This window comes from Haemaphysalis longicornis, unplaced genomic scaffold, assembly GCF_048455015.1.
Source record: "Haemaphysalis longicornis isolate Haplotype H1 unplaced genomic scaffold, Haemaphysalis longicornis Haplotype H1 scaffold_14, whole genome shotgun sequence".
Lineage (NCBI taxonomy): Eukaryota > Metazoa > Arthropoda > Arachnida > Ixodida > Ixodidae > Haemaphysalis > Haemaphysalis longicornis.
This window is the reverse complement of record NW_027526245.1, coordinates 30,008,682-30,020,602: the sequence shown is the minus strand read 5'-3', so window position 1 is coordinate 30,020,602 and position 11,921 is coordinate 30,008,682. Positions and strand designations below refer to the sequence as shown.

General features: G+C 45.3%; 1 protein-coding gene and 1 long non-coding RNA gene across 3 annotated transcripts in view; one reads left to right on the top strand and one right to left on the bottom strand.

Annotated features, from left to right (window-relative positions):
- Positions 1-316: 316 nt before the first annotated feature.
- LOC144165020 (uncharacterized) lies at positions 317-3,087 on the bottom strand. Of its 2 annotated transcripts, none has more exons than XR_013321312.1 (3): positions 2,797-3,087; positions 605-683; positions 317-518 (listed from the first exon to the last, which is right to left on the bottom strand). It is a non-coding gene; the product is annotated as an uncharacterized LOC144165020 (long non-coding RNA). The 2 variants fall into 2 exon arrangements; XR_013321311.1 differs by having other exon boundaries at positions 2,811-3,087.
- Positions 3,088-10,442: 7,355 nt separating this feature from the next.
- Positions 10,443-11,921, top strand: part of LOC144164825 (neprilysin-1-like) — a 67,263-nt gene continuing 65,784 nt past the window's right edge. The window contains exon 1 of the mRNA XM_077695086.1: positions 10,443-10,591. Coding sequence (XP_077551212.1) covers positions 10,443-10,591 — 149 coding nt within the window. The remainder of the gene's footprint in view (positions 10,592-11,921) is intronic.

The window sequence follows — 11,921 nt, the reverse complement described above, 5'->3', positions numbered from 1 at the left end:
ACATGGTGGATTATGGTAATGGCATTAATGATGGCATGATGGCAGATGACTGCATGCTGGCAGGGTGATGGATGACGGCATGCTGGAAGACGTCGGTACGGCGGTAGCTGACGGCATGCGTCGGTAGCTCACGGAAATGGTAGCGTCGATGCTGGCAAGTTAAGTGCCGGTATGACGGCAGATATGCGAAATTGCACAAAAATGATGACGACACGAAAAGGAAAGGTGCTATGCAATGCTAATTAAAAACTGGTTTCCTTTCTTGCGAATAAATTTATAAAATAAGATTTGCAGCAAATAAGTAAGCTTGCGTATGCGTTTTGCTCTGTCCATTCATGTCGTGATCATTTTTCTGCTATACTGCTACAATGCTCTGAAAACTTATTAACCATTTTATGAGAGCTTCGAGGTGTGTGCTGGGGTGCTTAAAAATATTACACAAAACAAACTTGGTTTTAACGTTGAATATGTTATCATTAAATATCAAATATGGTGACTATCTTCGAACAGGTGGGCAGCTGAAAAGAAAAAAAACTGAGTTACACACTAAAGCTTATACAATCCAGATCAACTCAAAACAAATGTATATTCACATTTTACATACCTCCTTAAACATTCTGAGATGGTCACTCCGATGTGGTCCCTTGCTTCTGCCATTCCTCTTTGCCATAAAAATCGAAAGCCTGCAGAAAAAGAACATTTTCACCAAATTAAGTGGAAACCACCCTGCTAGGACTCCCTTCAGGTCATGGAAGGGTGCTCTTGACCGGCACTGCTCTAAAAGCCACCGCATGGTGGCAATGCCTTTCCCGGGAAATGATTTTAGTAAGATGCAAGCGTGCATGCATGCAAGCGAGAATTTCAAGAGAACATGCGTTAGCAGCAGGTAGGAAAGAAGCAAAACACCCTCGTCTAGAAGAATTCTACGCTCAAAGTGCAGCCAGCGAATACCAGGCGCAAGAAAATGTAGCTTCAGGCGAGTGTGTTGAAGGTTAGGAACACGTTAAATTGAAAGGTGAAGAATGCCAGATGACATTTAACCTGGCTGGATGCATTGAAGCGACAAAAAGAAACGCACACAGTCTTGAGATGAAAGTGCAGACTAAACGAACGCTTGCAAAAACTTCAGCAAACTTGTGATGAATTTAGAGAAAGTTCAATACTATGAGGACAACCGAGCTGTGCAAGCACTAAAGACCTTTTCGGAAGCCGCACAAGGAGAACGTGTGTGCCAAATTTGCCATGGAACAGATTATCAATAGTGATAAGGCGCGCTGACTAGGCAGGAACCCACGTTGCGGAAAAGTGTTGTGGACGGCGACTTCTTGTAAAGGATACGAGCATGTGAGGGGCAAAAAACTGCTGAAGCTGCCGTGTCAATGCACACAAAAAATCTTGTCGGACCTTCTGCAAGAGACTCGAGTAACAAACCTAATAAAGGAACGGCTTCAAGTGGAGGGACAAAGCTTGCGGTCACTAAAAGAACCATACTGCAGCCTGATTACTGACGAAATGTCAATGCAGGAAAAAGTAATTTATGGCTGCCAAGTCGACAAATTTTCGGCCTTGATATAAGCTGTGAACCTTGAACCGGCGGTGCCACTGAAATAGCCTGCAGGCTCCTTTGGTTTGTCCTGCGGGGGCTTTCCACGGCTGACGTTATCCCCTTAGGGTATTTTTTTACCGGGAACATGAAGCATGACCGGCTCCGTAACCTGAATTTTAGTGTGCTCAACTCTGTGTAAGAGGTGGGGTTCTTCATTATTCGTATTGTCACAGACAGCCACCAGACAAACAGCGCCATGTTTCTAGGCTTGTCGGTTGACAACACACTACAGCATGTTTTGCAACATCCAGCGCGGCAAAATGACCCATCGTTCCTTTTATTTGACCAAACCACCTCATTAAGAACATTAGAACAAATTTTCTAGAGAGAGAGAGAGGGATGTTTGATGGAATGCAGAAAATTAGGGAATGTTTTGTTCTCAAGACCCTCTTTAAGATCCAACAAAAGTTGTCAATTGTGAACCCAGTTTGGCTCCTAAGCTGATCGCACATTGAGTCGAACCTGGAAAAAATTAAGCTGTCCCATGCCACCTTGATATTTTCGCCTGTCGTCATCAGCAGCCCAAAGTTCCTTCAGAAAAAGCCCAAAGGTCACGAACACGCTACAGAATCGAAAATTCCAGTAAAACAAGCTGAACAGTGCAATGCCATGTTAAGGACTATGCATCTACTCCACGTAAATATTTGATAGCAAGGTGTCTCAAGTGAAGCATGACAAAGCGCAATAACACTACAGCCGAACCAAGAACTGCTAGCGCGGATGGCTGATTGTGTGGCTGCTTTCCGAATTGACGCCACCGCATCACCGATAGCGTGCACCACAGGCGACGCGGCGGAGGGAAAGAGAGCTATCGTTCTCACAGGCGGAGAGGACCATTCGGCGGGCTGCACCAAAAGGGGGATATCAAGCGGCTGTGTCACTTCTAAATGTTGCATCATGTGCATCCTAGTTCTCTTTTTTACTAAGAACTCTCACCTTCGTGCTTGTGTTTCAGCAGTCCAATGTACAATGGCAGCAAAGGTTCATGTTAAACAATACATAAAGATGTTAAACACAATACATCCAAATTCACTGATTCCAAACTCAGAGAGCAATGAATTGCTGAAATGAAGAAGCCGACATGAGACCAAAGCACTGCACTTTCGGTCAAATTAGGCAAGTTCTAGTAACTGAATTTCACAGTGCACGTCATAGCATTGCACTACAATTGTATGGAACTAGGTGCTAACCTATTGTAACCAACCTGAAAAACAGCCAGTGACATCTGATGAGAGGTCCATCCAGATCACCAAGTAGGGCATGCCAGCTGATCTCCACTGCAAGGTGTAACAGTCAGTAGCCTGCAAGATAGAAGTGAGTGGCAAACAACAAGCAAGTTGCATTAGCCTTAATCCTTCAAAGTTCTAAATGCGATATTAAGGTGTCGAGCAAGGTGTTCTTCACACTCCAAGCGAGAATATAAGAACGTTAAAATACCACATTAACTGGATGTAAGGATGGCCGAAGTGACTATCACAGCATAGTGACAATGTCAACGATCAAGACATGACAATCCCTGACAATCCCTGACAAATGACAATCCCTGCAGTGTAGTGTAGACTCCTATGTGCCTCGGCTAAAAGTTACCTAAAGCGTACCACTCCAGTCCAGGTACGAAAAATGATGCGAGGAAGTAGAATATTGCAATTCCTTAAAAAGAACTACCCACAAAAAAAAATTGCGAACTCAACCTGGAGCGGTCGACCGCGCGTATTGGCGATCGGTTGTTGCGAGCAACAAGCCTTTTAGCCAACGTAGCAGTATGATCCTACTTTCTTAACAAAAAGCCTACAAACGGCACAAACATACGGCTTTTCGATTTACAGACTCCAATTCACCGCGGATATTCCGCGGGAGTCCGAGGATTCCCCCAAGCCATAAGGATACACAAGAAAATCGAATGCCTGACTGCTTTCAGGGAATCGGCGGCGAGTCCGGGACTGTAAATCGAACAGCCCTACTGTTGCTACTCCCGCACGCAATATCCGCGGTCGAAAGGCAGATCTACGTAACGACGTAACCCTCAAAATCAGTCGCTGTCAAAAAACATTAGGGCTAACCGACCACGCAGACGTCTAACACGGAACGGAAGAGCCCTGCCCTGTTAAATACACAAGTAAAGTGCAAAAAGTTGTCTAGTCACTTACCTTAAATCACAAGCGACATATCTTCGTCGAAACAATAATCCAATGTCTTCAAAACAACCACAACAAAGCCACTCGACAAGGGCGTACAACTCCACCCTCCACCGACTCGGCGGCCAGGAAGAAGGGAATGCGACGGCGTGATGGCGTGGCGATGTTGCTGGATGGAGCAGTGGAGTACTGAGGCCGGGGTTTCGGTTTCGGCTGTGCCTTTGTTATTTCGTAACGCAGTTCATACAAGGCGCGAAGTAAACAACATGCGTCGAAACAAATTCTGGCTTTAACATAGACACATAAAGCAATGTAAATAGAAAGATCAGGTTGCCATACCCAGCAAAAAGTTGAGTTTGTTGGGCTATCCTGTATATAAGCAAGTTGTGGAATAAACCTCCGACATCACTTGGGGGGAAATCACTTTTGGTTAAAAACGACCAAGAATAAGCACGTTTTCCGTTTAAAAAAAATCACATCATGCTGTCGGCGAAAAAAAAAAACAGCCCGACAGAGGATCAAACCACCAACCTTTGGAACAAAAAGCGAGCGCGTTACCACTGCACCACTGCTACAAACGGAAGGGAAGACCCAACAAGCGGCATTTATTTGGTTTCTTAAACTGAATCGCCAATGAATGCACAAATATTGTGAGTTATGTATACTGCTTCTCGTATATAACCCATTCGGGCAGTCATACCGCTTCTTGGGCACGCACCGTTCTCCAACACGAGGCTCACCTTGAGCCGTGTAGCCAGCAATCTCAACCTAAAAGAGATATCGCACATCCCCGTTCTCCCCGACGATTGCCAACGCAGCTATGAGTGAAATGGCATGCGCGCCCGGAATGAAAATTATGTTGTGTAATAATACCGTGGTTAGATCTGTCTCAAGGCAGCTGAATACAACTAAGGCGGATCGGCGAAGCGCTAGACCCGTAGTCTGCCGCGTACAATTTAAGCCATGCCACGGACGGTTCTGTCCGCGGGCTCAGCACAGCGAAAATGAACACGTACGGTTTGACCCTGTCGCAGCGAAAAAACGCTGGCCATGTTTTCAACGTAAGGGTCGGCACTGCCCCCCTTACACCAAAAACGGCGAGTAAAGGGCATACAGTTTCATACAAGCCCTTCAAGTTCTGGCTTAAAAACAAGAAGCACTAATCAAAGTATCTTTTCTCTAATATGCCAAGTTTTCAGCGGCACCTTATCAAAAAGGCAGTTATTGTTTTTTTTCTCGATATTCCCAATGCCACCGCTATGTTTCTGTTATTATATCAGTCCTTCGCTATCGAATAAAGTTTGGCTTGCTGCCAGAATTCGTTCGGCAAATGCTTTTCCATCATATACAGCAGTCAAGCTTGCCGTCACGCCAGCATCTGCCGTCATTGCGCAGCGTGCCTATTAAGTTTTCTGCAACACCTTTTCAAAAAGGCAGCTTTTGTAATTTTCTCGCAACGGTCAATGCCACCGCTATGTTTCTGTTATTACAAGCGCTTCGCTCTCGTATAAATTTTGGCTTTCTGCCGTCATTCATTCAGAAAATGGATTTCCATCATCAATTCAGCAGTCAAGCTTGCCGTCACGCCAACATCTGCTGCTATTGCGCCGCAAGCATGGAGGGAGGTGGTGGAAGACGATGGAAGGTGCTGGCAGGCATGCCACCATGCCTGCCAGCACCTTCCAGCGTCCCCTTCCAGCAGCTTCCATTACAGTTTCTTACGTACATCAAGCTTTCCAAGGCGACCATCAAACGAAATCAACCTTTCCAGCAATGAATCTTGATGGTTGGTTGATGGAATTTTCAACAGGGATCCCTTTACCATGGTAGGCGTGTTTCGTGCTGGTGATGATAGGCTCATGTGATGTCGTGTCAAAATCTTTTTTTAGGTAAACCAGCACCCTGATGTAAGGTTGTGTCACGCTGTGCTTGCAGGAAATTATTCTAAGCAGCCAGGAGTAAAGATGGTTAAATATTATATGGCAATAACCTGTTATCGCACCAAATTAGCGACATGAAGCGGTTCTGACAAGGGTTGACAAACAAGCTTGTTTGTAGATATGAGAAAACTTTTAGTATTTCCGAGGCAAACGAGTATAGCGAGGGCAAACGAGTTTGAGCGACTGTTCAGTACGTAACAGCTAAACGTGCACCTATGGCTGGGTTGATATAAGAATTGTTATGACAGGTACAACAGTTTCAGCGGAAATAATAATACGTGCATTGATGACATTTTTAGTACGTTTGCCTTGAGTTGAGTTATACGCATGCTACGTGTTGAAAATGTTCAAAGCACTGATGCCCGCTCAGTGCTATTACGATGTCATCGATCAGCTGGCAATTACGGTTTTCCATCGAAGGGTTACAAGCAAGAAAAATTTTGTGAGAAATCGAAGCGAAAGTAGTGTTACCTGTAACGCAGCCACCGTTAGGGGGAAAGCGATGTTTAAATGTTCCAAGTATGCTTGCCTGTTTCTTTTCCCGTAATTAAGCATCAAGATCTACTGGCATTTTTTCTCCATAATGAAGCCAGCGAAAGTAAAACTTCGAATATTCATGGACACAAATAAAATTGGGCAAAGAAACCTAGAGTTGTAACAGACATTTTGGATTAGCTACCGTTATCTGTTGCTGTTATACGTTTCTCCGAGTCTGCAAAAGCGTCTCCGTTTTTAACAACGACTGACTGATTCGTTCCCTCCTACGTGCCAGGAGCTCCAAGAATTTTTCGTGGTTTAAAATCTTTTGATCTTTTTTCCTTTTTTGTTTTTGCCGCTGGTGTTTCTTTTCTCATTCCAGAAGGGGCTCTCGTGGTTCTGCAAAATCTAGACTAGGGTAAGTGCGTTTTGATTGTTCATGTTCGTTTAAACTCTTTTCCAACTATATTTCTGGCCTGTTCAGGCATTTTAATCCTTATCGGTGTGCTTGCTTTTTTAAAACATCGTGGTTAAGGTCGTGGCTCACGCAGTGCACACATGCTTCCGAAGTAACATTTTCTGTGCTTATTTCAAGTTTCTAACCACGCGTTGCACGCCAGGGACAGTGCATGGCCGACCTACCACCCCTCCGTGTTCAGACATAAAAATTTTAATCTCATCACGATGTCTGGGTACAAATGAGCAGAACCAGTGAAAGCTCGGTAATTCTAACCACACTCATTCGAGTTGATAAATAATTCCAACTTAATGATTTGTTCCGACCAAGGTCACTGAAGCACTTTGTATTGAAAATCATGACACATTTTATTCTGGGGAGGTGCATGACCAGCGGAAAAGTTAGGTGAAACGTATGAGAGAATTTTATTTCTCTCAAGCATGGACAGCGGTCATACCTAGTAAGGCACACACAATTACAGCCATTTTTTCTCTAGCAATCGCAATAAAATTGGCTTTACCGTGAGGCTTTTTTCACCCACAGAACGAAAAATAAAGGGCCCTTCCACTTTGCGAAGAAGGACGACGAGCGAAGCTGGACGCATCCGAATGAGTACCAGCAGTGTTAATGTATTTGAGAATAGATGTGCCGTTGATTTTTCCTATGGCAAATAAAAATACACTTTGAAAGCAATAACGTGACCAAGAAATACAAAAAAGTGCTCCTAGTGCCTAGGCCTCTTAGGCAACAATTTCAAGCTCAACACTATCGAAAGGTTCCAAAAGATATCGCTCGAGCAGTGGAACGCGGGAAACCTAAATTCGCTTTAGCAAACGTCCAGCTTGTTTATCGCTGGGGGAGCGAAAAATACGTTTCTTCTCCCGCCACGGTGTTCACGTGGTGTTCACCCGAAGAAAGGTGTTCACGTGGCAGGGGCGATAGCAGACTGCCAGACTGTCATCTTCCGACGACATCTGCAACGAAGTGGGCAGATATGTGACGAACGTCGTTCGCTCGGAGCCAGGAGAGCGGTAATTGAAAAGGTCCCGGTGTTCCGTTTGAAGCAGAGGTACGCGGAAATACTCCGGGAAATACAACCACACCACAGCTACAGCTTTGCTGACTTCCACATTCATAGAGTGGGAGGCTCTGAATTTTTTGTGTGCCAGCCCCTCAAGAACTAGCTATTGTAGCATCCCTTTGAAATGCAATTGTTTACACAGGTTGAACAACAATGCAGGTTTTTTGTTTGAGTTTCGATTTTTCAATAGTTGATTGTCATAAAATAAGTGCCTGAAGTGTGTACCGCCATAGAACTCTGGCGCTTGACCGCGTCATTGGCACCACCTTTCAGTGAATTCTTCTGAAACTACAAAAGTAAAGGTTTGCCTTTTATGACAGCCAATAAAAATACAATTGACGTGCGCGGTCTCTTTTCCTATTATCTTCATTCTGAGCATTTTGGATTGTCGTAATACTTTTAGCCCATATTATTCAGTCTTGAAAGTTCCCTAACGTTATAAACCAACCTTCCGTATTCAAGAAAAAAGCCGTCATTGCACTTTGGCCGAGTGTATAAAGCGACGCTTCGAAGATCTGGCATGTATCTTCACGGGAGTGACATTAAAGGCTGATTGCGGACTCTGTATTACTCATTACACAAATTTTTTGTATGCCAGATGCCACGTACTGTCCAATGGTGTTTAGAATGTACGTAACATGTCCCGTGATCTTTGCACGTTCAGCGGAGGTGGAAGCAGTTGTGAGGCAGGCACACTTCCGATAAGCGGCGTCCATGCCATGCCAATCAACGATCCCAAACTAGGGTGGTCCCTCGAGCACAACTGTAACCTTTCTTGGAGCCTTTGATTCACGCTTCCGGCACAGCTAAATCTGCAACGTTCTGCAGCAGTTGTATTCGCAAGTGTTTAGTACAAGATTATCTTTTGAAACTGCATCCATATGTGGTGCCTCACCGAGGGTGGAACGAACAAGCGAGTTGAAAACTTTTACTTTGCGTGTTTGAGGCTGGGTGAGCAAGTGCTAACGCCATTCTACACCATACACGATACAATTAGATACAATTCGATACATACACCATACAATACGCCACACCACAATTCGCCACACCATACAGGACAATTCGCCAACAATTGAATTGGTGATGTTTTTATTTTTCACTTTATCACATTTTACTATCTGACTTGTGTACCAATGTAAGAGCCTCGTATTGGACGCGCAATAAAACATGAATAAATGAATGAATGTTTCCGTCTCACCGAACTCGGGTTATTTTATCCGCTTTTTTATCGTTTAGCATTTCGAATATTTTGTGTCTCTTAAACAAGTGTGAACGCAATATTTTGTGAATTGCTAACACTTTCGGGATCACGCGATGGCTTTAGTTTGATGAAAACTACCTGTTATTTGTATGTAGCATTTATGACCTGTTTGAACAATTGTTTTCTTTCGACAAAAAGCTATAGCAGGTGCGTTCCACGTGTATTCTAAAAGGAAACGTTTTTATATTGTCAGCCCGCTTTACTTTCAGGGAACCAGGTGCGGCTCCCCCTCCTGGCTTCAAAAGAGACTCTGATGCTTCGAACCAGAGGTAAAGACGTTCTCCTGCACTTCTCACGCGTGCATAGAAGCCAAGACAGTTACAGTTCTTTCACGTGGTGAACGTGTTTATAGCGCAAGAACAAGTGCTGCCCATTGGTGGTTCATCAGTATTCTTACTTTATTAAGTTATTGTTCTTTTATAGCTGGTAACATTTATACGATTTAACAAAGGCGTTTACGCACCAAGAAATTTAAGAACAGGTTTGTTGTTGAATGCTGTAGCAGTGGAGAAGCTGTAGGTATACCTGTGGTTGCTATTGGTTCGGTATGATTGATCATCCATGTATCAATAAAGGGGTACTGCGAACTGTGCCCGTTGGCGCTGAGTTTTTGTACCACACCACGGCAAGAAGAAGACTCAGAAAAGCGTCCATACAGCACATGACACAATGCAAACTACCACCTGATGTTTAGCGACAAAGCCCGGCACAGCTTTCATTTCGGCGTACAGGGATGGTCCGCCTTGGCGTTTGCGAGCCCGCACGCGAGGCATTTCTTGATTGTGGGGGTCGGGCGCACATCCTTGCGGTGTCCCACTTGGCCGCATTGCAGGGAAACGTCGATCTGTTTTCTGTAGAGGTGGAATGCTATTAGGGGGACTCCGTATCGCACCAAGCTGGGTACCTTGGTGCCTGAAATGCCACAATCACGGTAGTCGTGCTACCGATCCTCTTTGCGCCCACTGCTAGGAGTTTCCTCTCATTGACGATGTTCTTCCTATGTAGCTTCTCGGCGCTCGCGTCCACGGGAATGCCTTTGATGACGCCCTCTACAGTATCGTGAGCTGCCGTACGATATGCGCTGACGCCGTAGGGTTTGCCCTGAATAGAGATTTCGTGGATCTTAGCGTACCTTGCGGCGTTCTCTTCATTCGTTCTGGGCGCAATGAACGCGTCGTAAGCAATTTCATGTACAAAACAAAAAACAAAAGGAGACAAACGACATCCCCCTCGCTTCAACACATGTGGACCCTCTTCTTTCGCCTATGAAAAATCAAGAACTGCTATCTGCCTACAGTGGAGAACGATGGACGGATGGCTTGCACAGGTGTCGCACTTTTTGTTGCTTTAAATGGTTTTGATAAGTTCCCTAGACGACTTCTGTATGTGTATAAGCAGCGGTGCAACGATCGCCGCTCCAGCGGCACCGCTGCAGGCACCGCGGCTGGCAGCCCCGGATCGGGAGGCAGGGACGACTCCGGATCCATGGGGGACAACGCGGGCCCGCGAATCGTGCCAGACGAGGAGACAGAAGTGCAGCAAGATCCCCCGTTCGGCGGAATGCCGATAGGAATGGGGATGGCGCGCGCGGTGCCCGAAGCACAGCAACACGAGGCCGCCCCACATTCGTACAGGTACGTGCCGGTCGTGGGAAAAACGACTGTTATCTTAAACTACTTATGTCAAAACCCCACATCCACCGCTGATGGTGTACGAGCTAGGGTGTAACTACATTGCTAGGCCGATGTGTAGGTAACTTTACTTGTAAGAAAAACCAGACAGAGAAGAAAAGGCGTTTGAATAATTCTACCCTGCTGAAAGGCTTCGTATGTACGGAAACACGGGAATACGGAATTTATATAGTGTAATACTGACCCAGGTGCAACGCATGCAAGTAACCTTAACAAAACAAAGCTATTCGAAGGATTTGTCAGAATGGAAACTTTGGTCGTGTTTTTTGTGTTTGTCTTTTAAGCACGAGACACGGCACCATACGTTTCCCGTATGTTTTACTCCGTACATACTCAATTCATACAGACCATGATTCTGTGTTCTCATAATTACGTTTTTAAGGGGCGTTTGAGAAGATTTTTCCTTTTTTTTCGGGCTTTAGCTTCCTCAGATAATCTTGAACTCACCATTTTTTCTTTAACGATGTAGAAGATAAGCTTTCCGCCTGGTGGACCAATGGTATTTGTGTTTGGGTGCGTGTTCTCAGCAACGAACACAAAAATTCTTTTTGCAACGAATGCAAAAACTCCGCTTATCCTTACCATGTCCAGTGCTCTGGAATATAGCTGTGCAGTAAGCTCGAGGTGTATTATGAATTTCCAGACGACTGCAGCGGTGTTCCGCCGGATCTCCTGCATCTCCGACAGTATGGAGACATTGGAAAGCCTGCATTCATAATGTGTGTGGTTTTCGGTTCGGAGGATTATCGCTGCGGTAGGTTGCTCCACTGAGCAGGCTGCTCTACGGACGTCCACGTTTTACTTATTTCTCTCGAGGCCTTGTATCCACTGGTGACGCGGGAGCCGTTTGCCGTGCACTTTCCAAAGGTGGGGACCGCTGCATTCTGTGGACGCGTGTCCTGGTAGCCGCACTAATATTAGCGCACGTGTAATCAATACGCAGACTGGGAGGTCTGGCCGTTAAAAGCTGCCCAGGATGCCGGCATTCGCGTGGAGCGATGAAGCACGTTCGCTATCCTCCTCTGCATCTCCCTTCGGGGAGAACAGGCGTTCCGACTCTTTTCCTTTAAAGACACATAATCATTCTGCCGGCCTTAGCAATCACAAAAAAACTGCGTTAAAATAGTTCTAAAAGTTCGCATCACAGTTTGGTGACATGAAGAACAGGCTTTCCAATGAAGCCAAAACGTTATCGTGGAATGAAGCTCCTCCTTCAGAAGCAGACACACTTATTGGGGCATACGGTGCGAAACTCGAAAGTGTGCTCAAGTAC